This window comes from Grampus griseus, assembly GCF_964374135.1.
Source record: "Grampus griseus genome assembly, chromosome: 9".
Lineage (NCBI taxonomy): Eukaryota > Metazoa > Chordata > Mammalia > Artiodactyla > Delphinidae > Grampus > Grampus griseus.
Genome location: NC_139003.1, coordinates 104,878,764 through 104,905,366, shown reverse-complemented (window position 1 = coordinate 104,905,366; position 26,603 = coordinate 104,878,764). Strand labels below are relative to the sequence as shown.

Sequence of the window (26,603 nt, the reverse complement as noted above, 5' to 3'; positions counted from 1 at the left end):
TGTGCATCTGCCCGCAGCACTCCTGCAGGTGAAGGCCCAGTGGGTGCCAGCCTGTCAGCAGGTGGCATCCATCAGGTGCCTGGGGGCACTCCTGAATGTTTGGGTGGGCGGCCTGCGAATACCCTGTGTGACACGGAGGTATCTTACCCCCCCTCCGCCCCATCGCGTGTGCCAGGAGGGGTGCTTTTCTCCTCCATCCTGTCTCATTAAGGATCAAATGCTGGCTCTGCCCCATGATGTTGGTTCATGACCTCCTGATGGGTTTCTTCAGGGTCTCCACCGTCGCTCTGAGAGCCATCCAGGAAGTAGGGCAGCCCTGGGCTGGAGAGGGACTTGGCCGGTGGGAAGCAGCAGGAAGCCTCACTGAGTATCTCTGAAATACTCTCAGCTTTGGGAGAATCCGAGCTTGGAATCACTCGGGTTTGGGTGAGCCCGACTGAGTTGGTGTCACCACTTGGTGCAGGGCAACCAGTTCTGCAGAAACCTTTGGAGTTCTCTGGTGGGTTGGGCTGGCCTGGGGAGGTGACGGCGGGGTGTCCTTGGCTTTGCTAGCTGAGGGATCCGCGCTGGAGCTGGCCGGGGCTGGGCTGGGTTCACCCGTGTGGCTTAGAGAAGGCTGGACACAACTTGTTTCCAGGTGTCACATTTACCAGGTGTAACTTAACAAATAGGTAAGTCTTTGGTATTTGGTTTTCTGGCTCCTGTGCAGCCTGTTGGAAAGGAAGGAAAAGGAGACCTTCATCCCCCAGGGGTAGCAGGCCAGTGCCATCCACCGTCCCAGAGAACAGGGCTCCCCGCACCTACTCCCCCCACCCCTGTCCGGGTACGTGACGGGACAGGCAGCTCTGGCAGGAGACCCGGAGGCAGTTCCGCCGCCTCAGCTGGTGGTTCTGAATGAATGAGTCATTTCCTCCCGGGCCTTCCCGGGTGCCGGGTGCTCCCAGGACCAGGATGGTCCCAAAGGGAAACCCAGCGCAGCGCGCCTGGCCTGCCCGGCCCCACTCCTACCCCGGGGCCCAGGGCTCCCCATCTTCATCCTCTCTGCCACTTTCCCCCGGCCCTCCGGCTCGCGCTCGGGGTGGGCCCCGCGGACACCCGGGCTCTAGCATGAGCGGTGACCTCGGGTAGTCACCTCTGTCCCCCACGTCTCTGCTGTCAGGCGGGGAGGAAGCCGCAGGGAGGTGTCGTGGGCGAGGCAACTGGTTTCAATTAGTAACCTGCTGGTCATCCGCCGCCGCCCGCTGCGGAACAAGAAACCAGGCGGGGGTGGGGCGGGGGCGCCGGGAGGGGAGGGGCCCCGGGAGAGGAGGAGGGGCTGGCGGGCGGGCGGGGACCCCCGGGCAGCCCTACTCCACTCGCTCGCCGGTAGCTCTCGGCAGGCGTCGGGCGCAACCCGTGGCGGTCCCTGCACGGGAAGTGTCTGCGGCCAGCGTCCTGTTTTCAGGAATCATCGACCTGCCGGTGAGGCGACTCGGGCTCGCGGACGCGGGGCCATCTGCGGGGAGGCTGTGCGTGGAGGGGGTGCGGGCAGAATGTGCGTGGAGGGCGCGCGGGGAGGATATGTGGGGAGGGTGTGCCGGGAGGGCGGGTGGGGAGGATTGCGCGGAGGGCGCCGTCCGGATGCTGGTCCACCTGGCGGAGGCGATTCGCGCGTGGCGGAGCTGGGCAGGTCTTCCTCAGTCCAAATTGAGCGGGAAGGGAATCGGGAGCATTTGGAACGTCCCCTTCTTGTCGGGGGAGAGGGGAAATTACGTTTTGGAGAATGAGTGTTACCGTACTTGCAGAGTTCAAATGGACTCAGGTGTGCGCCTTGAGCCAACAGACGACAAAGTGTCATAGCGTAAAATACTGGCGTCGAGGTGTCCGGCAGGTCAAAAGAGAAACTTCAGTCACAGAGTATCTGACACAAATCCGATTTGCAGCGGGGAGCGGGTCCATCTGCAGCTCTTGTATGCAGCAGGCTGTTCTTAAGACTGGCACCTGGGGCAGCCTCGCCGGCTCCGGGGTCGGGGCGTGACCCGGGGACTCAAGGTCACCGGCCCGAAGTCTCCCTGCCCCCACCGCCCTTCCTCCAGGACTGGCGGTCTTTGGCCCTCCCCGCCAGAGGTCAGCCGTGCCCTGGGCGGCTCCCCGCCCATGGTGAATTGCAGAGAAACCCCGTCTGAAATCCAGGTTAGAACAGGACCATTTCCTGGAAGGCCTTCGAGGCCGGCTCCAGGCGTGGCGACCCTGCGCTCTGCACTCCCCTCGGCTGTTTTCCGTCCTTCCGTCTGCCTCTCCGCCACCTTGCCCTGACTAGCCTGGCCTCACTTTGGCCCATCTTTCCCCACTTATTCTGTTTTCCGGGTCAAAGAGACCTTCGGTTCTATTCGTTGGCTGTGACCTTGGCTTTTAAAAGACTTGCGATTTCCCTGAATAGAAAGATTGTCTCCATCTGGGTTTCCCACCCTGCCAACCCCTCCCATCCTGTCTGCTTTCACTCTGCCAGGCTCTCAGCACTGGGCTCCACTCTCCCACTTCTCAGCCAGTCTTCCATGACTTTTTTCCCTTTTCAGAGGCCAAACTGACCTTCTAGTTATCTCTCTACTAGACTCCTTAATTCAGCCAGGTTTATCGGGCATGAATTATAGTCTTTTCTAGGACTTTCAGCCCTGGTGGGCACTGAAGTAACACTTTAGTTGAAACAGACAAAGTAGTTTTTCTTTCCATTGGCTTTTGTCCAAGTGGACTTTTTCGTTAATCAAAAAATTAATACAAACTCATTGTTAAAAAAGAACCAAAACTAACATATAACAGAAAGTGAAACTTCCAGCTTTTCCCACTTCTTAAAGGTAAACCCTGAACATTTCTTTCACTTCCTCCCATATACACACACACATTCGCTTTTGAAATACGTTCATTAAAAAAAAAATGTTATGGGCTTCCCTGGTGGCACAGTGGTTGGGAGTCCGCCTGCCGATGCAGGGGACACGGGTTCGTGCCCTGGTCCTGGAGGATCCCACATGCAGCGGAGTGGCTGGGCCCGTGGGCCGTGGCCGCTGAGCCTGCGCGTCTGGAGCCTGCGCGTCTGGAGCCTGCGCGTCTGGAGCCTGCGCGTCTGGAGCCTGTGTTCCGCGGCAGGAGGGGCCCCAATGGTGAGAAGCCCGCGTACCGCAAAAAAAAAAAAAAAAAAAAAGTTATAAACGTTTACACACTTAGCTATATGCCAAAGTAACCCACCTGTCTGAATTTGGTTTAGTGGGTTAAAACTAAAATAAAACAGAACAACAACAAAACAAGAAAACCAAAACCAACTGAAGGGTGTTTTGATTTTGCAAAGTTAGTGTTGCTGAGACAGTCTTAAGTAAGGAAGGGGTGGGGTCAAACCAGATAATGTCGTGTCTCATGGAAGTAGAACAGGCAACAGAGAAATTGTAACGTGCGCTGACAGGCCCACATTAAGAGCTAGAGTGCGAATTTCGGTTCGCACTGTGTTCCCTTCAATGGTGGTTGGGAGGAAGGTGAGCGATGGCCTCCCGTGTCTCAGGTGGAAACAAAGGGTAGTTCTCAGTAATTAATGATTTAAAAAGGAACAAATAGTTCAGGAACAACCAACTGTTCTCAGGCAAGAGAAGTCACCATAGCAAAGGCAAGAATCAGTCATAAAGACTCCCCGTTTTGTTTCAAAGGGAAAGATTGGCCTGAAGCACATTCTTGAGCTGTTTTGCAGGATCCAAACCCCTTTAAGCGCCCAACCACCAGATTAACTGGTGCCTAAGGGGTGGTGATGCTGACCTTTGGGACCCACAATCAGGTGCCTGGATTTTGTCAATCTAGAGTGACCTTTACCTCTTTTTAATGCTAAAATATCTGCCCCAAGGGTGGGATTGCCGCCATGTTTGCACATGCACTGTGTGTTGGGGCATGCTGTCCGCTGGGCAAGGGCGTCCAGAACTCCCGTCTACACGGAAGGTCACGTGTGCCCTTTCATGAGTACGCACGTGCCTTTGGCTTAAAGCATCCCCATCCCGCAGCTGGGGAGACGGTGCTTGGACGGCTAGCTCCCTGTCTCCTTCCTTGTTACCAGCAGTAAAGGCTCCTGCTTTAATCAGAAGTACCTGGTGTGTTTATTGGCTCAGCGCCCCAGGCAGTGGGCCCATCGGGTCCCCTAGCAGTCGAGGAGCCTGAGACCCCAGAGCCAGGATCAGAGTTCTCTGGGAGGTGGCACCTCCCGGCCGGAATCTAGTGAAACCCTCCTGTTTAGAGAACATGGGGTCCTGGAAAGTGAGAGGAGACACCTTTAGGACACCCGCGGCCCTTGGGACAGTGTTTGTTAGAAGGCATGCTTTCTGAGACAGGCTCCAGGTCGGGGGGTCTCACGCCGCTGGTCGGCCGGGCTGTGGGAAAGCCGTCAGCTCTCCTGGAAGCCCTGTCTCTGGACTAGGGCTCACCTGGGACCCTGCTGCCCCCTGAACGACAGAGTGGAAAGTCCATGCTTCTCTAGTACTGGACTCGGCCCCAGGCGCCTAGTTCCTACCGGAGGCCCCGTATCCCCCGGCATTTCTGCCTCGGGTGACGGCTGCAGGCACCTTGTGCAGGAACCCAGTGCCTCTGACGAAACGTCCAACCTCACCCCTTGCTTGGAACATCACACTGTGGCCTTCTTTCCCTGTCCTCCCACTCGACACAGGATCCCTGGCAGCCTCACCCTGATACCACCTTCCAGCCCTTTGGATTCGCCTCCTGGATGTGGAAGGTGCCACACTTTCCTGTTCTGATTGCATCTCTGCTCACGCTGTGTGCCCTTCAAATCCAACTGCAGGGAGGAAAAGCTTCTATCCTCTTAGATTCAGTTCTTGGGGGACTGCAGGTTAAAAAGACAAAAGACAGATGAGCAAGAGAAAAGACAGATTTTTATTTACATGTGTATGGGAGAGTTCAGAGAAAAATGTGATTTCAGGAGGTAGTTGGAATTTGGGGCTTATATACCATCTTAAAAGACGGGGTGGGGAGGGCTTCCCTGGTAGCGCAGTGGTTGAGAGTCCGCCTGCCGATGCGGGGGGATGCGGGTTCGTGCCCCGATCGGGGAAGATCCCACATGCCGCGGAGCGGCTGGTCCCGGGAGCCATGGCCGCTGAGCCTGCGCGTCCAGAGCCTGTGCTCCGCAACGGGAGAGGCCGCAGCAGTGAGAAGCCTGCGAACCGCAAAAAAAAAAAAAAAAAAAGGGGTGGGGAGAGGCAGAGAGGCACTTCTGGGAGAGAAAATGACAGAAGGGGGTGGGGCCAAAAGGGCATTTAGAGAAACACAGAGGACTTCTGAGAGACAAATGGCCCCTTAGAAAAACAGATGAGATCTAAGATAGGACAATATCTATTTGGGTTTTTTTCAGAGAAAAGAGTTTTTTCCTAGGAGGGGTGGTGACATGTTTGGAAGTCTCTAGGTTCAGGCAGGTACGGGCTTTCGGGAACTCAAAGTCTTCAGCTCCGAATAGTTGTTATGTGACAGCGGCTTATTCTGGAGCCCTTTGTGTGGATCCAATATACAAACCTCTGACTGTCATTCCCTGCTTCCAGGTTTTCCGAGTCCCCCGGTCACCCCCAGGACGGTGTCACGTTGTCGGTGGTGACACGCGGCTGTCTGGGCACCTGGCCCCTAACCAGCGCCCGAATCCCGTCTCCCCATGCTGAGCTGGCTGAGCTGTTTCTTCTGCACCCTCCACATATCTCATGGGGTTTCATGTCTCCTTGTTGTAAATACCGTTAGTCCTGTCCTCTCTCTGCCACATCTTTTCCTGGCTATTCCTAGTCGGGGACCACTAAGAAACAACCCATTCCTCACGCTGAACTAGATAGACCTCCGGGCACTGTTTGCACCTTTCCCTGGCTCTCCGTCAGCCGACCTGCATTGGAGCTCATGGTCACTCGTGTTTGCGGCAGTGGACTCCGGCTTCTCAGAGCCCTGGGTCTTTCTCATCTCCCTTCAGATCACACACACCCCAGCGGGTGCGGGTTCTAACCTGAATAGGTACACCTTGAGGAACCAGGACAGCTACCTGTTGGGGATCTGACACATTGGATGACTAATGTGTGCAATGCTTAGCACTTTCTGCTCTCTTACAGATAATACTTAATTAGAAAGGCATTAAGTTACTAAAAAGGTGAACTAAAAGTACCAGGCAAGTGCCCGAATCCCCCCTGGTGTTGCAGCTCCATCCACAGCCACAGGGGCTGAGGCGGGGCAGACAGACCAACCACCTTGAGTCTTTCCTGGTTGGACAGCGCTGCGACGCTAATTCAGTGATGGGGTTTGGCAAGCTGTATTTTCTCCGCCACGGAGGAAACGAAGTGTATGCTCCACAGGTTTCGTCCTGGGATGATGCCCAGGCTAGAAGTCTGCTGTATGATGTCAAGCGTGTGTCCTTAGGAAATGCATATACATATTATCTGTTGGAGGAAACAGGTCCAGGTGCATGATAACATTAATTCAGTAAAACAATTGAAAAAGCGGTTGTCAGAAACATTCCCTAAATTCTCTGAATGAGCTCACCTATGAATGGCCTCTCCTAGTTACACTGCACAAGGGCAGTGCTGGACAGTGCCCGCCCTGGGCCTCTGCGTGCAGAGTAGACGGTGGGGCATCCCCCCACGAGTGTTTGTCTATGCCTTAAGTTGTGACCCGGAGTTGAACAGACTGCAGTGGACCCTGGGGGACTCCTCCTCTCCGTGTTAAACCCCAGTGGACCAAACTTGGGCCTTGTTGGTAAAGGGACTGCAGCATCCCCTGGGCCTGTTTCCTGATTCCTTTGACGGTTGGAAAAAATAATGCAGCTTGCTGACTGAAAAAAAAAAGCACAACCTAACATTTGGGAAGTATGTTTTATGCGGCGGCCTCCCTGAGGACTAGCCCAGCACACAGCCTCTCAGAGAGCTCTGAGGGACTGCTCCGAAGAGGTAAGGGGGGAGCCAGGATAAAGAGGGAGTTTTGCTGAAAAACAAACAAACATGTAATTAAAAGATTACTACTAATCAGAAAAGCAGGCATCTCAAGGATTTCAGTGCTATTCTGTGTATGGGAAGATGCAAGAGTCTGGGCTCATGGAAATCATTCCTTTGATGTGCATCTTCACTACCTAGGGCCAGTGTCCTTCTTTTCTCCATCCTGAGTCCCCTCGGGGTGCACCATGAGGGCTGCTGCAGTGGCTGATGGAGGTAACATTCCCTGTTTACAGGAATGACTGGTGCCATTCGTTTGCCTACAAGTTTATGCACTTTTTTTTTTAACTTGAAAATTTCTTCTGAGATTCCACCATTGCCCTGTGCCCCTGCGTGGTTATCACTCCCTTCTTAATCATCACCAGGGTCTCCTTTCACAGCAACGGGGCCCGCTCCCCTCGCTAGTGGCCTCTGGAAGAAGGGGGAGTCTGGGTGAGCAACCAGCCTGCCAGTGAGAGTAGAGTGGCTCCTGGGCTCCCCGTCCTGTTCTAACTGGTCTCAGGGGAAGTAAATTGAGAGGTTCACCGCCTCCCCACCTTTGACCTTTTTCAGTGGGCGGGGTAGGGGGTGGGGTGGGGGCGTGGCCATATCATTGATCCTCCACACCCAGGTCCTTCTGAGAATGAAATGTGGCTCTGGTGACTATACCGGGACTCCCAGGCCAACCTGCCTGTGTGCTCACTCCACCTATAAGTGTCTTAAGATACTTAGTGGGGAAATTTCCAATTAGAACATTGCAAAAGTCTGTGATTTTCTCTGCACAGAGTTGGTTCAGTAAAGCCTTGCTGCCCCCAGGATGAGGCTCAGGCCCAAGGAGGAGTGACTTTGGGGGTGGGGGGTGGGCGGGGTCGCAGCCTGGAGGGGAGCAATCACCTGGCACTGAGAGTACAAGGGGAAGCAGACCCCGAGCAGACTCAGGAAGGAGCCCAGGTCTGGGGCAGCAGAGGGCAAGGCCGAGGCAGGGAAAGCGGTTCTCTGGCTCAGGGGCAGGAGAAGCCACCCGGCCTAGAGAGCAACACTTTCTCTGCAAGGCCAGACAGGAGGTCTTCTCTGTGGCTGAGATTCCTTTCCTGGAAAATAGGGGTTGGGGACCTTCTGGGGTGCACTGTGCACCTCTGATTCAGCCGCTGCCCCGTGGGAAGGCGCCTCTAGCTCTTCCTCTTTCTGAGCTCCCCACCCCCTACCCACAGAGGAAGAGCCAGCAGCTAGGAGGGGACGGATTGCAGGAGGAGGGGACCCCAAGCCCTACTTCATCTCTCAGTGGACAAGGGAGAGCCGATAATGAGGGCTGGGGGCTGGCTTCGCCGGAAGGCACGTCTGCACTTACTGCAGACAGTGAGGTGGATCCCAGAGGGATAGCGGCTGCTGACTGCAGGGTGGAGGTGCCAAGGGCTGCATTTCCTGGAAGCCAGACTTCTTCAGAAGCTGGGCTGTCTGCATCAGTCTGTCTGATGGATGCTGTAAAGGCAAATTATGACCTAAGATTCTGATCACCAAGTACAATTCTACTTGGTTTTCCCCACACTGTCAAGCAATTCTCCACACCAGCCCCTCCACCAGGGAGTCCTACAATCCAACTCAATTCTGACACTGTCTACCTGGGGACAGTGTCAGACCCCAAAGGCTAAGGGCTCAGTCCCATAAGACTGCTCGCCTTCCCCCTCCCACTGCCCCCCATCACAAGTCCAGGTTATCACCTGTGCTTCTGACCCACTGGCTATAGAGAGGAGGTTCCCATAACCCCCCTCCTTGGGTTCAGTCAATTTGCAGTTGACTCACAGGCTGACATTTCCTCAGAAGTGTCCTGTAAATGCTAAGGGAGCATGAAGGCTAGGCGAAGAGAGACAAGGCAGCACTGCAGGAAAATCTGTGCTCCAGACCCAACTATGACAATATGCTTTGGTTTTCAGAATTTGCCAAAAATGGTCAGTATCTAAGTGTAACAGCGGCCATCAACGCTTTTTTCCAAAAAGAGGGCTTTGAGTTTTAGCTTTGTGAGGCTGGTTCTCTGGTAAGTGGCTGGTGAGGTAGCAGGTTGAGAACCTGACCTGGGGATGGGGGAGCTAGCTCCACCGTAGACCACTCACCGAGTTCACCCAGCAGGTGCTCGGGCTCAGCTCTGCGGGCACTGGTGTCGGGTCGGTGCTCTGGTGGCTGAGCCCCAGTAAGAACTGTGGTTGTGTCTCATGGTTTTCCCTTCCTCTGGTTCTGGAGTGGGACCAGGGCAGGTGTTGATCCCTACCTGCCCCAGGTCTTTCCCTTCCCTTCATGGCAGGCCCTCAAGAGCTGGTGCCTTTGCCGGGCCCCTCTCTGCCCCCTGAGCTGTCCTTGAGGCCTGCTGGAGGAGAGTTAAAATTCTAGAAGCGTGAGGCACCCAGGTGTGGTCTGTTGGGTCAAGGCAGTCTTGTCTGAGGGACCAGGAAGTGAAGAAGGGTTTTCTACCAGAGTAGGAGACGCCAACCCAGGCTCGCTTTGGGCACATTTCCGCCAGCTCCTCTCTGAAATTAGCAACCCTCCAGGTCTTATATATGTACGTGTATGTGATGTAAATTTGTTGAGTTCCTCTTGATGGCACTGACCTTCCACAGGTTAGTGTGGCCTTGCTGACGGTCCAAGTGACCTTGGTTCCTATTGGGGGGATCCACGAGGAGCCCATTGGACTGAGGTGTCTCTAATGCCGAGGCAGCCTGTGTCAGCACACTGAAATCTAAGCTGTAAATGCCTCCAGGCTACAAAATCAAAATGCTATGAACAACCACTCACACAGGCCCCTGGGCCTCATGCTGCAGCCGTCAGTCACGTCCTTGCTTTGCTTCCACCTTCTCTCCGTCTGCCGCTCTCCTGCTCCCTTGTCAACCACTGACTCCAATCGAAGTGCGCTCATATAAGCTCCTCAAGTGTTGACTATTACTTCTAACAGACTCTGTGCTGTTTTCTCCTAGGGTCCTGCCTCAGCTGAGGGATGGCCTCGCCAGGGGCTGAAACAGAGAAACCTGGAAATCACAAGTAAGGCTCTGACCTGCATGCTGCTGGGCTCGGGCTCACTGTGATGACTTTGAGCCACACAGTGCTCTAAGAGCTGACACACGTGGACACCTTGGTTCTCATGTCAGAGCCTGAAGCCTGGAGGACTGACCACTCAGTGGGCATACAGCTGAGCTGGCTGAAGACCCCTGGCACCGGGTGCCAGGGCCGCTGCTCGTAGCCTTGGGATGTTTGTTTCCCAAGGACGTCTGGGCACTTGCTTGGGGTGCCCAGACCTGTGTCCAGTGGGGTTTCTTTACATCTGGACACTCTTCTGAGTCACAGTCCCTGCTTCTTTCCCAGCTCTCTCTTGGTTCTGACCTTTCAATACTTTCCTTATTTCTTTGCAGTTTTTCATTATTCCACTATGTGATTCACATGGCCACTCTTTTATGTATATTTGTGCATTGCTGGTGTTGATGAAACAAAATTACTCAGTAGTTGATCTAAGGAAGAAATGGAAAATTTTATTTGAGCCAATCTGAGGATTATAACCCAGGAGACAGTTTTTCAGAAAGCTCTGAGCATTGCTTCACCCATAAGAGGTCAAAGCACGGTTATATAAGTTTTTGAGACAAAGGGTAATAATACCAAATGATGCGTTACTGACAGTTTACACAATCCAGATCTACATGTACAGAGTAGTGGGCATGGGTCATCATGGCCCCTCACAAGATTAAGAAGGAAGGTTATCTCTTAAGGAGTTGTGACCCTTGATGAGATTAAAAAGGAATGCTGTCTCCTAAGGAGGTCTGGCTAGTACAGATGTACAACCCCCACTAAAGGGAAGAGAGGAGATCCAAATGGACAAAGGAAATGTTATGTTTAAATTTTTCTCATTTAAAATTTTAAAATATGAACTTTTTCATCAATTTCCCCCTTCTGATCATTAATCTTTTGATAGAAAGCCTTAGGTGATCAAATATTTGTTCCTTTGATGCCAGGGTGGTTGCTTACCTGCCCTGGGTTCATCATGTCCCTTGATGTCCAGACCTAATAGCCTGCTCCTTTCTTTCCTTTTAAGGGGTTATATTAGTAAGATGTCTGGCAAGGACTGTCAGTTCCAAGTTGTCCAGTAGAAGTTATGCCAATTTAACCTTGCATGTACCTTGTGCTTGTTCATTAATTTATAGTGAGCAATAGATGCGATCAAAATTGACAGTAAAATTAATGTCATTAGTAAGGGTTTAAGCGAAGATCCTCCTAAACCAAAGCATTTTCCTAGTATTTTTACTAAATTTGGAAGATGATCATTCAGAACAGAAATTTGATCCTTCATATGTCATAAGACGAGCTAACAAATATCTTGGCCAAATGGTCATACCACTGGAAAACTGATAGAAACCCAGAATCCTCATATTAAAGGCAGATTGGCAGGGGTTGTTTTCAAGGATACCTGCAGGTGAACTTAAGCCCAAGGGAAAGCAACTACATCTTCCTAACCAACCCAGGGAAAGCCAAGGCCATAAACTTTTCTGTAGGTCTACTGAGTCCTGTTAAGAGATACCCAATATTTAACATCTAGTGAAAAGGAGTATTTATGGCCAAGTTCAGAACAGGTGTCATTAAATTGGCCAGGTAGTCTGGTCTCACTTAGTGATATTGGTGATAATGTTAGCTTGAATGGTGCTGATAGTGTTGGTCTTAGTGGAAGTCTAAGAAGGCCTGATATGGTCCCTTCCAAGGTGGCTGTAAAGAGTCCTTTATCTGATATCTTTTCCCGTATGCATAATCCCCTGGTTGCAGGTCATGGCACATGTGATCTTCATCTGAAGATAGATGACTGAGATAAGTTTCAGAAACAAACTCTACAGTAATGTAACATAGCAACAAGGAATTATCTGAGAAGTGAGTCTGAGGCAGTAAATACAGACCTCAGTTAACAATTATCAGGTAATTAATTTTATTACCTGATAAAGCTACTGGGAACCCAGGAGTTCCCAATTTCTGGAGAGATCAGGTAGAAAGAAAAGATAAATGTCTCAATTCCACTTACAAGGGAGTAATTTACCCAAATTGCTGTAAGTCATAATTAGCTTGAGGGGAAGAGTTTCCTTATATCTGGAAAACAGATTCAAAAACCACCAACCAGGGAATTAATTCCCTGGTGGTCCAGTGGTTAGGACTCTGTGCTTTCACTGCAGGGGGCATGGGTTCAGTCCCTGATTGGGGAACTAAGATCCTACAAGCTGCACAGCGTGGCAAAAAAAGACAACAAAACCAAACCCGGAAAACAAAACCACCAACCAGGGATTGAACCCAGATCCCCACAGTGAAAGCACCTAGTCCTAACCACTGGACCACCAGGGAATTCCCAAAAAGTCCTTTCTATGAATCTTTTTGAAGATGAAGCAGTCTATAAATGACAAAAGACTTAAAAAAGCGAGGTTAAAGATCTGATTACAATGCAATTGTCAAAGAAACTTGGTTATTGCTTTGTCATACAACATTTTAAGACAAGAACTAGAATTATGACTATAAACATTTACCAGGACATACCAGATTCTTAGGAGCTCCATATAATTTCTAGAATATGTATATTAATAATATTTACCCATACAATATAACCTAGGAAGGTTTATCACCACTCATTTGACAATGCTTCCCATGTAATTTAACATACCAAATAAGCCTAATTAGTTTAATATTCCTCTCTCTGAGGTGCTTCAGGGGTCCTCTCTGAAGAACCCCAAAGTTAGCTAGAGGTCAAAAGAACTTCAGGGAGAATTTGATATTTGGGAGTTTGTCAAAATATCAAAAAAGGTTTAAAACACTTGGTCAAATAGGATATAGGTCACTGAGGAACAATACTTAATTAACTTAACCAAAGTGACAATAAAATATTTCACAAGCAAACACAGCTCACTCAAAAGGCTCACTTAAAAGGCAAAGAGGGCTTCCCTGGTGGCGCAGTGGTTGAGAGTCCACCTGCCGATGCTGGGGACGCGGGTACGTGCCCCGGTCCGGGAAGATCCCACATGCCGCGGAGCGGCTGGGCCCGTGAGCCATGGCCGCTGAGCCTGTGCGTCCAGAGCCAGTGCTCCGCAACTGGAGAGACCACAACAGTGAGAGGCCCGTGTACCGCAAAAAAAAAAAAAAAAAAAAAAAAAAAAGGCAAAGAAACTTACATAATCCATTACCAAAAGCAACTCAATGTTCCAAGAAAACTTTATTCTCTTAACAGAGAGAGAAAACCAGACTCCAGTCTTGCATCAGCTACTCTTAATAACAAATGTATTTAATTCAATTCAATGCAATCCTAGCCTCACCACACACAGAACTCTTTTCTCAGTGTTCCCTTTTCCACACACCTTCCATAATGTTCTGTCTTTTGTCCCTTATTTATTGATTATGCAGAAAAAAACAGCTCTAGGACAGAATTAATTTCTTTCCGTTGAACAAAATGATTTCCATTCCTCATACCTTCTTTGGCTGAAAACACGTCTCTGACCTTCCTTGCATACTGAAATGTTTCCCTTATTATTTTAGTGGCTTTAGTTACATATATATTATAATTCTTAACCTTAAAACCTAGTATCCAGCAGAAACTAACAAATAGGCAATTATGAACTGTCTTTTACATTAGCATCCCAAACATTATCATCCCACACATTAGCAAACGTATACATACTATTTACCATTTCTAGAAAACACATGGTTTTTTTTTCTAACAGAAAATGTCTTAGTGTGGCACCAAATATATTTTTATTAATAGTCCTAAATATCTTTAATTTCTCTGTAAAAGGAAGCTTATGTTCAGTAATTAATGTTTCAGTATCTTATTTGGAATTAAATTCTGGATAGTCATTGAATTCCCATCCTTTAACTTAATCTAACAAAACTCTAAAGTTTCAAGTTATCTAAATCTGGAGAGACTATTTTTAAGCAGACATTCCTAAAACATAATTATTCCTTTAGAGTTTACACCAAAACTCTCATCATTTCCATTTAATTCACTTAAAAGTTTAGCATACCAAGTCATTTCTCTTGCTGACAAATTTTGTAACAGGAATAATAAGATCTTATGTGATTTCTAGTGAACCTGGGTACAGTAAGAGTATTATACTTAATGTTGGTGACTGTAAAGACATGTCTGTATTAATTAAACCATTTGCTTTCATTAAAATTAATTTTAATGAAATTAAAATTAATCCTAGCTCACAGGATTCTGAAATTCATTCGAGATAGTTTCTTTTATATTTCTAGGTATGTATATAAGTAGCAGCTAACTTCCTTTAAGCCAATTAAATAGAGCTCTTATACAAATTAATTTTGGCAATACTACACATCGACAATACAGTTAGACACATACAGACACACAGACAGAGACCCCATGGTTCCCAAAGTTCCGCAATTTCAGCCCTGAGTCAGGAACAATAATAGAAATCCCTTCAGTTACAAAAGAAGTTGGATTCAGATTGGGTTTCTGGCAGATGCAACAGGGTTGCCTGTCTAGAGGGCCAAACCCTTTTTACTAATATTTATGAAGAAGACACTTAAGATTTGCGTGTCCTTGACAAGTCAAGTTCCAAATTACCTATCTCCCTTTTGTTTTCTTCTCTGGATAAGAGTTGCTTTCCTGAAATCTGCATTTTAAAAAGATTGCAAATCATTCTGGAGGTGATCAGGTAGAATATTTGCATCTCAAAGGCATAGAGGGAGAAAGGCAAGTTCCTCCTAGGAGGACTTTGTTCCCTTAAGGCCAGGAGTTTTTTTTTTCTTCTTCAATGCCTACAAGCCTCTGAAGATAAATAGGGGAGGATTTTGGAGTGGTGAAAGGATTGGTAAGCTTTGAGATGTTTCTGAAGGCACACCTCAGGTCCTGTAAAGACTAGATTTGTAAAACAAGGGCAGCTGTTTTTCATTCCTCAAAGAATTGGGTGACCTTCTCAGTGTATCAAAGGACTGACATGCCCATTCGTGTATGTTGGAATGTTTGACTTCCCCTCACTTAGCTTAGGGGAGAAACCCCCCACCCCCCCAAAAAAAAATTCCTGTCAAGCTCTGAGTATCAGCTCTGGTCAGTTTAGTCAGACCACAGACCAGTGCCCTCCCATCTTGGTAATCCGTTCACAAAAAATTTGAGGATCCTCCCTGGCTTTAAGAAATTCTTTAACTATGGCCCTCAGTTCCAACTTTTTGAGACAAAGGGTTGTATGTCAAATGATGTGTTGCTGACAGTGAACACAATCTAGATCTATAGGTACAAAGTGAGTAGTGGGTCATGGGTCGTCATGGCCCCTCACAGGATGAAGAAGGAAGGTCGTCTCCCAAGGAGGTCTGGTTAATGCAGATGCACAATCTACAGTAAAGTGTGTGTGTGGGGGGGGGGTGTGGCGGAAACAGGCAGAGAACAATTTTATATTTAAAATGTTCTCATATTGCCCTAAAATACAAATTTTTTTCATCACTGGAGAAGCAAGAATTTGATGTCTTAATCCCAATTCCTACATGGACTTGAAATCCACTACTTTTCCCAGTTTCCTCCCCACCCACCTCTGCTGGGGTTCCCTGGGAGACCCCATCCTGGGCAGTGGCCTCTCCTGGTTCTGGTGGCCTCTTGCCTTGATGATGTCCAGGGCCGTATGCTGCCCTCTGGGAACCCAGCTTAGGGCTCCTTGGTTCTCTTCTGGGAGGTCCCTCAGGAACTGCTCTGGATACTTGCACGTGTGGGTCACCTAATTTCACACGGACACCTGTCCCCCCCTTTCCTTCCCCATGGGTTCTGAGGTCCATTTTCAAGTTTTGGAGCTGCCCTGAGAATAGTACTTGCAGAGAGAATTTTTAATTGCACTAGTAGGATCGCTGGTGCTTCTTCTTTTTTTTTTTTAATAAATTTATTTTTGGCTGTGTTGAGTCTTTGTTGCTGCGCGCATGCTTTTTCTAGTTGCGGCGAGCGGGGGCTACTCTTCGTAGTGGTGCGCGGGCTTCTCACTGCGGTGACTCCTCTTGTTGCTGAGCACGGCCTCTAGGTGCGCAAGCTTCAGTAGTTGTGGCTCGTGGGCTCTAGCGTGCAGGCTCAGTAGTTGTGGCTCACGGGCTTAGTTGCTCCGCGGCATGTGGGATCTTCCCCGACCAGGGCTCGAACCCATGTCCCCTGCATTGGCAAGTGGATTCTTAACCACTGCACCACCAGGGAAGTCCCTCCCTGGTGCTTTCAATCATTGACAAGCAAACACGCCCTGTCCCCACTTTCCGAGCCCCTCCCCCCCGCCCCTCCCTGCCCCACCCCCCTTCCCGGGTTGAGGATCCTGGAGGCTGGCTGAGCGGGTGGTTGAAACGAAGGCTGGAGAAGGGAGGCCTGGCGTCAGGTGCCCTGGATGTGACTCCACTGAGCAGCGACCCCTTCCTGTTGGTTAGTCATTATCTTCCCCTCCCTCCGACGTTTTATGGTCAATACCAGCTTGTATGGTCCACCCTCCAGAGGCCAGCGTGTCCTGTGAGGAGCCCTGAAGTCCAGCTCATGAGCACAGCCTCTTATTAAAGGTGTGACCCTGAGCCTTTATGACGGGGACTGGTAGAACCTAGCCTCTGTGGCAGTTGTGGTGTCGAATGACTTATACGCACCACCACTAATGGCATGGTTTCCACCGCAGTTGAATGTCTTCCACCCTGCTGCTCTCTGCATCCCTTCGGCCTGGCACAGGGCCTGATGCGTGCTTGTGTGAGATTCAGCTGAGGGTCCCCCTCCTCCCTGCCCCAGAGCCCCTTCCTTGTTCTCTGCCAGTCCCTTGAGCGTGCGGCGCAAGATGTCTGGGCCAGTTTGTCTAATGGTCAGTCGTGTTGTCCCTTCCCTGCTGATAAACTCCTGGAATCAGAAGCCGAGTTTCATTCATTTTGCATCTCACCCATTTCTTTTACAGAGTAGGTGCTCAATGAATATTTGTTAAATGAATAAAGTGACAGAATAAAGCAAGGTAAAGTCACTTGACATCATGTGTAGACTAGAAAAATAGTTTTCCAAGTAATATGTCTGTGACTTGTTATTTTAAAATCCTTTAAAAAGTGGAGTTTAATCTATAAAAAATTGAATCACTATGTTATAGACCTAAAACTAATACAATACTGTAAGTTATCTATACCGCAGTAACAAAAATACTTGTTCTATTCACTGTTACGTGTCCAATTTACATATTTTAAAATCCTTGTTGGTCTTCACAGTTACGCCATATTTCCTTCTCCTCTTCCTGGAATGAAAGAGGAAGGAAACGTTTTCTATTTTGAAATATGACACAAAGTTGTTTTATCTCATTCTGTTTCGTCAGTTCCAATGCTTGGCCGTTAGCCCTTCTATTTGTACTCTTTGTTCATAACATCCTGAAGGAGAACAAGAACCATAATTACAGTAAAATATTTGTCTTTAAAGGAGCTTCAGATGCTCTGGCTGTGTTATGACTTCAGAATTTCAGCTTGGTCTGGAGAACTGGATTTGGTCCCTTGAAAAGAGACCTCCCTGCCCCAGGAGAGTAAGCCTGGTCAGGACCGGTCGGGGTCCAGTGCACACTCTGGCTTGGGCAGGTTGCTTGCCCCTCCTGAGGGAGACTCTCGCATCCCTGCCCCGGTGCCAATAGCACAGTCTGCTAGCGGTCCTGCTGCCAGTTTAGTGATGAGCTCAGCGTGTTGGCCAGTCCACCAGCACCCTCCCCTTTAGAAAAAGATCTGTCTCTCTTCAGTATTTTGTTCGCATCTTTTCTACATCAGCCTTTTGAGACTGTTTGCCTGTGAGTTAACTTAGATGCCATTCTAGGGAAATCGGAGGGAAATGTGAGAAGCACGAAAGTAGGAAGCGAGGAGATGCAGGAGAGAGAGAAGCAGGTGCCCTCGGCCTGGAGCCTGGGCATCTACGGTTGCTGACCGATGGATCCAGAGAGAATAGGTGTTTACAAATCACAGGCTGCTGAGAACTTCTCTTCCTGTATGCTTTTTTTCTCACAGAGTTAGACTGAGAAGGAAATGTGATCCGTGGGTTCGGGGCGGAAAGTGTGACTCTGAAGGAAGAAACAGCAAGTCTTGATTGCTGGGGACCCATGGCTGCCTCCCTCTGTGCCACTGGCATCTGGCAGCACACCTGTGAGTGGAGTCAGGAAGGCACAGCTGTGGAAGGAGGCGTGTCTAAGGCTGGAGATGCAATCTAGACCCGGGCATCGTGTTTATAAATAAAGTTGTGTTGGAACACATCCACACTCATTTGCGTGTTGTCTGTGGTCACTTTCATGGGCGAACAGCAGGGCTGAGAAGTGGCAACAGAGCCCCTATGAACTGCAAGGAAAAAATATTTACCATCTGGCCTTTTATGGGAAATGTTTGCTAACCCCTATTGCAGGCCAGCAGCGTGCTGTCCAAGAGAAATATAATGTGAGCCACACAAAGTTTCTAGCAGCCGCACCGAGAAAAACCAAAATGAAAAGATGTCTTGTCTCATTACTCCCTTTGGACATTGTACCAGCAAAGTGCTGGCTAGTGAAACAAAACGAAAAAGCAAGGCCTCAGATTGGAAAGGCTATCTCTGGGTGGGAGAATTAGAGGCTATTTTTCTTCTTCTCATCCATCCATATTTTCTGTGATAAATGTATTATTTTTATCCATTTATTTATTTATTTATTTTTTTGCGGTACGCGGGCCTCTCACTGCTGTGGCCTCTCCCGTTGTGGAGCACAGGCTCCAGACACGCAGGCTCAGTGGCCATGACTCACGGGCCCAGCTGCTCCGTGGCATGTGGGATCTTCCCGGACCGGGGCACGAACCCGCGTCCCCTGCATCGGCAGGCGGACTCTCAACCACTGTGCCACCAGGGAAGCCCTATTTTTAAATTGAAGCCAAGTTTATATGTTGAATGAACCTGGGTTGGGTAGCAACTGGCTACATGCTTTATATGGGATGATTTGGCGTTTTGATCTTTTTTTTTTTTTTTTCTTTTTGTGGAGCCTTTCGACTTCGGGGATCTTAGTTCCCTGACCAGGGATTGAACCCGTGCCCTTGGCAGTGAGAACGTGGAATCCTAATCACTGGACCGCCAGGGAATTCCCATGATCTTTGTGCTTTTTTGGTGTTCTTCTGCGTTCTTCCTGATCATCCTCCAAAGAAGCCCTGGGTGTGAAGAGCGGGTGAGGGGAAGGAGAGAGGGAGGAACGGAGAGAGTGTGGGAAGCTCTGCAGGCTGGGATCGGCCTGCCCGCTGTGGCCCATGCGCCTCGCTGGCACAGGGTGTCGCTGTGGTCCTGCCGGCCCCTGGACGCTGGTTCTCTAAACTGCCTCCTTTCCTGTTTTGGGACAGCGACTTTGTACAGCTTTGCAATCCCCACGTGGCTGCAATGAAAGAAGATGTCCTCTACCATTTCAGCCTTAGCACCAGCACGCACGACTTCCCGACTATGTTTGGAGACGTGAAGGTAAAAGCAGGGGTTTTGATTCTGGGCATTTGCCCCAAGATTACCCCCCTTTCAGGTGACACAGGTAGACTGCGCCACACAGGGCGGAGGTGACAGAGGACAGGCTCTTGAAGTTATATGTTGATCGGATTTTTGCAAATTGTTACCTTTCAAGAATATGAACTATTGAGTGAAAGAAAACTATCACAAAGACGTATTGGTTCCTATAATTGAAACAATGTAAAATAAATTTCCTAATGCTTCACTGAGAGACTAGAAAGGAGCAGACACTACTCCTTTTCTAGGGGAGCAAGGGATACCCAGGAGGGGCAGTCGCATGTGTCTGCTGTCTCTCATTTAAGATGCACACCCATTTGTTTAGCTAGTTTGGTCCTGACTTATCCTCGCAGAGGACTTTTAAAGTGTCTAATCCCCGTGTGGAAAAGTGGGCTAACGTTTAGAATTCAAAACTGAAACAAGCCAGTGACCCTAGGTCCAGGGCTGCCTCATGCGATCGTAAAGTCATAACCAGGTTACATCCTGTCAGCCACCCAGATCTTTTGTGCTGTTCGTTTCAAACCGAGGGATGACTTTCCACGTGTTGTTGTCTTTTTGTTTTTAAATTTTTATTGGAGTCTAGTCGATTTACAATGTTGTATTAATTTCAGGTGTACAGCAAAGCGAATGAGTTATACATATACACATATCCACTCTGTTTTAGACTCTTTTCCCATATAGGTCATTATGGAGTATGGAGTAGAGTTCCACGTGCTATACAGTAGGTCCTTAGTAGGTATCTGTTTTATATACAGTAGTGTCTATATGTCAATCCCAATCTGTCAATTTATCCCTTCCCCTCCTTTCCGTGTGTTCTTAATTCATTCCGTTTTCATTCTCTCCTTAAGTTTAACCTGTAATTTTTTCTAGGCTACAGAAGTTTTCCTTTTTATGTTAAGAGGCTAATAACTATTTGATCACCAAGTCCTTAAGACTGGCTTATTCACCTGTTTTTCTTTTGACGCTTTCACGTACGACACTTTGCAGATGAAGGTTCTACTCCTCTGAGAGCCACCTGCTCACCGCACAGCTGCGACTCCCCGAGCCCCCACTGGCCCCCGGCTCTTTCCACAGGTTGGCCATTTGGGCCTCTGCCAGCCAGTGAAACAGCAGTTAGAAGCCCGTGTTACAGATGGGCTGTGGGGCCCTGGTTGCACACTGAGGGGCCCGCAGCATCTTATTTCAAACGCCGGCTCTCCAGTGCAGTGGGCTGCTGTGCACATGATGCGCGGAGCCTGGGCGGGCGTGGAGCCTGAGCTTTCCTGCTGGAGAGGGCGAGGGTGTGGTTGTCCTGGCTTGTGTAGAGCTGATTGCTCTGCACTGTTGGGGCCTCTTGCACTGAGCTGTGAGTCCATGAACGAGTGCTTCTTAAACTCAAGGGAGTGTCAGAATCAGCAGGGGGCTCCTTAGTGAACACATTACTGGCTCCCCAGATGCGGGGGGGCCAGGGAAGGGACCTGCATTTCTAGCAAGTTCCAGGAGATGCTGCTGCCGCTGGCGGGGGGCACTTTGAGGACCCCTGCTGTACAGACGGGGTGCAGTGCCTGTGCTGATTGGGGCTCTGTTCTCTGTCTGCAGTTTGTGTGTGTTGGGGGAAGCCCTTCCCGGATGAAAGCCTTCATCAAGTACATGGCCGTGGAGCTGGGCCTTGACCACCCAGGTGCAGAGTATCCCGACATCTGTGAGGGCACCGACCGCTACGCCATGTTTAAAGTGGGCCCGGTGCTGTCGGTCAGCGTGAGTACCTGCCCTCGTGGTGGGCTCAGCCCTTGGCTCTGCAGGCCCCATCCCCGCCCTGCACACAGCCTGACAGAGGAAACAGGAGTCGAGGAGAGCCTGGGGCTGGGCTGCAGAGGTAGTGGAGCCCGTCTCCAGGAGAGACAGATACACACGTACAAACACACGCGCACACCCACCCAGCTGTGCGCACACAGTGAGCACCCAGGTTGGAGACCCGGGAAGATGGTGCTCTGCCTGGACCAGGGCCACGAAGAGAGCCGGGCACCAAGTGGTCCCCACGCCATCCGCCTGTGTTACTTCACACACATGCGATTCAGCAATGGGTGAACACAGAAACCTCTGGTGTTCTCGTTTTCCAGTTTTGGTTCCCTTTGCAGAGGAGAACATTTTTAGAGGAAGTGCTGCCTTACAGTAAGGCTGCCCCTGAGGCTGGGACAGGGGCCCAGCCCTCTGGGCAGCTGAGACGTCTGGTGGTACTAACCACCCGCAGCACACCCAAGAGTAAGACATAATCCATGGAAGCACTTCCCACAAGTAAGACTGCAGGACGAACACGTTCTCCAAAGAGGGCTTGGCCTCAGGGGCAGCTCCTGGCAGACGTGGCACCGGGAGGGCCTCTGAAGAAGGGCGGTTTTGGGGATGCGGAGGTGGAGGAAACGGCACAGGCAGAACCGCGGCGGTGGAGCCACCAGCCAGTTACCGAGTTTGGCTGCGGCAGAGCGTGTGGAGAAAAGGGAAAACGTGTGCGGGGCTTCCCACGCCAGGGGATGTCTGTTACCTAGCAACAGCAGCCTCCTGGTCCTCAGCTGCCATCTGTTCCACGGGTGGTGTGGATCAAAGGGGTCATCCATTCGACAGCTTTGTGCAAACCTTTACACTTCCCCAAGTGTTCGGTTTTTACATGTACGTTAGGAAGTTCATCTTCTTTACCACCAGTTAGCAATGCAGCACAGAACACACAGAGGTGCTACCAGAGCGTGACGCTGGCATTTCTCCCTGGTTCTAGCACGGGATGGGCATCCCCTCCATCGCCATCATGCTGCACGAGCTCATCAAGCTGCTGTACCACGCCCGGTGCTCCGACGTCACCCTCATCCGCATCGGCACCTCTGGCGGGATAGGTTAGTGTGCAGAGTGCCACTGGGACCCGGGTGGGCAGCGTGGGGACCCAGAGCTCCTCCCTGAGCCGTGCCCAAGGAGAGCTCAGCAGCAGCAGGCATTTTGTTATTTTTTTCTGGTCCAGCTACTTCTCCCAACTCATACCCCAGAAATAGGCAGAGAAAGGCACCAGGCCACGTGCACTCGAAAACCCGTCCTTTTGGAGTTATACAACGTGTGCCTTCTTGTTTGCTTGATTCTCTTTTAATTCTTGCTAATCCCTCTTTTCTCTGCCTTTCTCCTTCACTTTGCTCACTCCTCCTCTTTATTCCTGCAAAGATGTGAAGCACCTTATGAGAAAACCTACAGGAAAATCAAAGGGGGAAGAGACAGATGCAATACAAAATTAAGATGTGTCCTTAAGTTGCGTAAAAGCCCTCCCGTTCGCAACATAATTTTTTTAACATCGCAAAGGCAACAAAGAAAGAAGAGGATGCAAGGAGAAAGTAAAACGCTAAACATCATGTTGAGTTTTCAGCCAAAGTCTTTGAGGCAAACTTGTTTTACTCTGATGTCCCACCTCTGGGCCGGTTTTTCTGCGGAAAACTGGGTGCTAGTAATTCTCGCTCCCGCTGAGGAGCTGGGAGCTGCTGGAAGGAGGTCTACGGTCATCAGCCTGGCCTCTGTGCATTTGTTTCTGACTGCCTAGACCTGACCTCCCCTGCATTTATGGTAATTCGAAAATTTAGGTTTTCTCGCTGTGATAGAGGATCGCTGTAGGTCCTAAATCTTCTCAATAGGTTATCTCATTTTTCTTTTCACTATATAGACAGATTGATGGTTAACATCCGTGTTTGCAGATTGTAATTCAAAGTTGAAAGGAGCTGTTCTCGGGAAAACACCCCAATGACCACGAGCTCCCAGGCTGTGCACACTTAGTCTGTGATACCATCGACCCAACGGACTCGTGGCTGTGCACATCGCATCAGTGTGGGCGAGGAGCTCCAGCAAATCCTTCCTGAGTTCTTGCTTTGGAGGGATTTTAAAATCAATAATCAGAGAGAGAATTCTGGAGGGAGTAGGGTGGATTTTGAATCTCCCAAAATTGCCCCATAAAAATGGAGAGATCAACTAGAGAGCCAGACCCCAAACCCCCGACAACAGTGTGACATGGTGTCCCCACAAATCCCAAAATAGGAACAGTGGGTGGCTGGCATGGGCCGCCACTCGGGAGGGAGAACTGGGTGACTCCAGCGTTTCTGTCAGATGTGAGAATTCTGAAACGGCCAACAGGTATCCGGGGAAAGGGCAGGGCCTGTGTGAGGAAGAGCAGCTGACACTGGGAGGGGTCCTGCGCCCTCCAATTTGAGGTCTGGAGTGGCTTGAAAATTCTAGGCCCCGTGAGTTCATGAAAGCCGCCAGCTGAGCTTCTTTCCAGGTCCACACTCGGTGTGGGGAGACACCTGAGGAGAGCCTACGTTGACCAGAACAGGGACAAAGCAGCGAGGGAGAGAAAGTCCAGATGCACATGCAGGGGGCAAGCAGAGCCAGAGCTTGGCAATTGGCCACGTTTTTTGTTTTTTAAACTAAAGTAGAGACACAATTTATACTTTATTTATTTTTTAAATTTTATTTATTTTTGGCTATGTTGGGTCTTTGTTGCTGCGTGCAGGTTTTCTCTAGTTATGGCGAGCGGGGGCTACTCTTCCTTGGGGTGCACAGGCTTCTCATTGTGGTGGCTTCTCTTGTTGTGGAGCACAGGCTCTAGGTACACAGGCTCGGTAGCTGTGGCTCGTGGGCTTCAGTAGTTGTGGCTCGTGGGCTCTAGAGCGCAGGCTCAGTAGTTGTGGTGCACGGGCTTAGTTGCTCCACGGCACGTGGGATCTTCCCGGACCAGGGCTCGAACCCGTGTCCCCTGCACTGGCAGGCGGATTCTTAACCACTGTGCCACCAGGGAAGCCCATGGCCACGTTTTTTAATGTTTCATGAGAGCGGCTAACGTGGGGCTCTGGGACAGATCTCCTGGCTCCTTCCTCCTCCCTAAATGTTTAGGAAAACCAATATCACATTAAAGTAAGTAGTAGTGTAGTAGTAGGAAAGGCTCCTGGTCAAATCCCATGCAAAGTTATTAAAAAACCAAAGAGCAAGGAGCAGAGTAACGTCTGTACAATCTTGGAAACGCCCAGGGAGGCACAGGAAGCAGGACCTCCGGTGGGTCAGTCCTGGAGGGAAGCCAGGGTGTCAAGAGCTGGTGACCGCAGGAGCCAGGTTTGGGGTGCCCCAGTGTTCCTTACTCAGAACCTGAAATAATAAGGTACAAAACAGGGACCAGCTGAACACATACTGGTAAAGGGAGCCCCAGACAGTTCCAGCAGCGACGGAAAGACGCTGCTCTGTGGGGATGGGCCGCCCATCAATTTCACTTTCTTCTTTGCACTTTTCTGTATTTTCTGCAGCGTCTACACATTCATTACTTTACCTTCAGGAAAAAAAAAAATCTGGTGCTGAAAAGAGATACTTACCTATTTCTTTTTAGGGCATGACTGACCCTTCAGTGTTACAGTGCGTGGACGGGGCCCTCCCCTCCCTAACCGCCCCTTGCAGCCGGGACACCCGCTTCTTCCTGCAGGTCTGGAGCCCGGCTCCGTGGTCATCACCCGGCAGGCGGTGGACGGCTGCTTCAAGCAGGAGTTCGAGCAAATTGTCCTTGGGAAGCGCGTGGTCCGGAACACGCACCTGGACGATTGGCTGGTGCAGGAGCTGGTGCGGTGCTCCGCGGACCTGGGCGAGTTCCCCACGGTCGTGGGCAACACCATGTGTACCCTGGACTTCTATGAAGGTGAGGAGTGCGCTGGTCTCCCGCCCGGGGGTCCGCACCGCTGTGGGCCTGCGTCTCAGCACCGGTTACCTCGCGGGCCAGTGGGTCGAGGACAGGCGGGGCCCGTCGGGCTGGAAAGCATTTCTGTCTGGGGGCGGGGAGGGCATGCAGTAGGCGCTTACTGAGTGCCCGGGGGTGGGGGGCGGTGGAATGGGAGGTGGGCGCTCCCGGGCCAGCATCGGCTCTCCACGTTCCCAGGGCAAGGCCGCCTGGACGGGGCACTCTGCTCCTACACGGAGAAGGACAAGCAGGAGTACCTGCGGGCGGCCTACGAGGCCGGCATCCGCAACATCGAGATGGAGTCGTCCGTATTCGCCGCCATGTGCAACGCCTGCGGCCTCCGAGGTTGGATCCCTAGGCCGCAGCTCCCCCAACTGCCCCACCCCACCCCCCCACCCCCCACCCCCGTCCTCCCGGGCCCCGCCCATCGCCAGCCTTGGCCTTGCACCCGCCCTGCCCCCAAGACATGTTTCCTCCCAGGCCCCGCCCATCGCCAGCCTTGGCCTTGCACCCGCCCTGCCCCCAAGGCATGTTTCCTCCCAGGCCCGCCCATCGCCAGCCTTGGCCTTGCACCCGCCCTGCCCCCAAGGCGTGTTTCTGGACCCCTGCGCTGGGACCTCCTTGGATTGTCACGTGGTCCAAGGCAGGGTCCTCAGTGTCTCTGCAGGGATTCACGTGCCACCGAGAGGCCAGAAAGATGAGAAAGTCCCCCCTTCGGGTCTGGGCAGGCTTCGCGGCTGACTCTGCAATGACTCTGGCCTTCAAAGATCTCTGGATTTCTGAATTGGGGCTAATCCACCGCAGCTCCTGGCCTCACCCTTCGAGGTCCAGCTCTGCCTTCCGGAATACCTGCCTCACAGCTTTCACGTCACCTTGCCTTTCAAGGCAGTGCAGGGCCCCCCGAGCTGGTCCTGGGGTTTGCTTGGGGATCTCTGGGAACAAAGGCAGGCAAGGATAAGGACAGAACAGGATAGTGTGGCCCCCTGAGCTTTTTCGTGTTCTCCGTCTATCAGAAGCCACTGTCGGCCCCTTCCCTTGAGGCCTGGACACTGGTCTCTGTGAGCTAAGCTAGAATCCCGCTCTTTGCACTGACCTGGGGTTTGCTCTTTGCAGCGGCCGTGGTGTGCGTCACGCTCCTCAACCGCCTGGAAGGTGACCAGATCAGCAGCCCCCATGAGGTGCTGGCCGAGTACCAGCAGCGGCCCCAGCGGCTGGTGGGCCACTTCATCAAGAAGTGTCTCGCGGCAGCCTGAGGTCCCCAGATCTCCAGACATGAGCGTTGGTGTTTGCAGCAAATAAAATCATTGCCACAATCTCCTTCTGTATGACTTCCTGCATCCTTTGTAAAAGAGTCTGGGGAACCGATTGTGTTTCAGAGGCAAAGAATCCTGCATTAACTACGCAGGAGTTTTTGTTTTTTGAAAGCTTCATGGGAGAATTTCCACCACGTTAGCCTGATTTGGGTTTT

At 50.7% G+C, this 26,603-nt stretch overlaps 1 protein-coding gene across 1 annotated transcript; it reads left to right on the top strand.

Annotated features, from left to right (window-relative positions):
• The first annotated feature begins 1,352 nt into the window (after positions 1–1,352).
• On the top strand, positions 1,353–26,391 carry UPP1 (uridine phosphorylase 1). The gene is made up of 8 exons (XM_082662339.1): positions 1,353–1,461; positions 9,914–9,977; positions 19,269–19,383; positions 20,998–21,156; positions 22,166–22,280; positions 24,887–25,096; positions 25,334–25,480; positions 26,249–26,391. Exons 2-8 carry the CDS (start codon positions 9,934–9,936, stop codon positions 26,386–26,388), a joined length of 930 nt encoding a protein of 309 aa, XP_082518465.1. The 5' UTR covers positions 1,353–1,461; positions 9,914–9,933; the 3' UTR covers positions 26,389–26,391.
• Positions 26,392–26,603: the final 212 nt, after the last annotated feature.

Bases quoted from the DNA above. Each gene is read 5' to 3' on its own strand.
- UPP1 (XM_082662339.1), top strand. From the start codon at position 9,934: ATGGCCTCGCCAGGGGCTGAAACAGAGAAACCTGGAAATCACAA. The intron at 25,097-25,333 runs GTGAGGAGTGCG...CCACGTTCCCAG, and splicing joins TACCCTGGACTTCTATGAAG to GGCAAGGCCGCCTGGACGGG. The intron at 25,481-26,248 runs GTTGGATCCCTA...TGCTCTTTGCAG, and splicing joins CAACGCCTGCGGCCTCCGAG to CGGCCGTGGTGTGCGTCACG.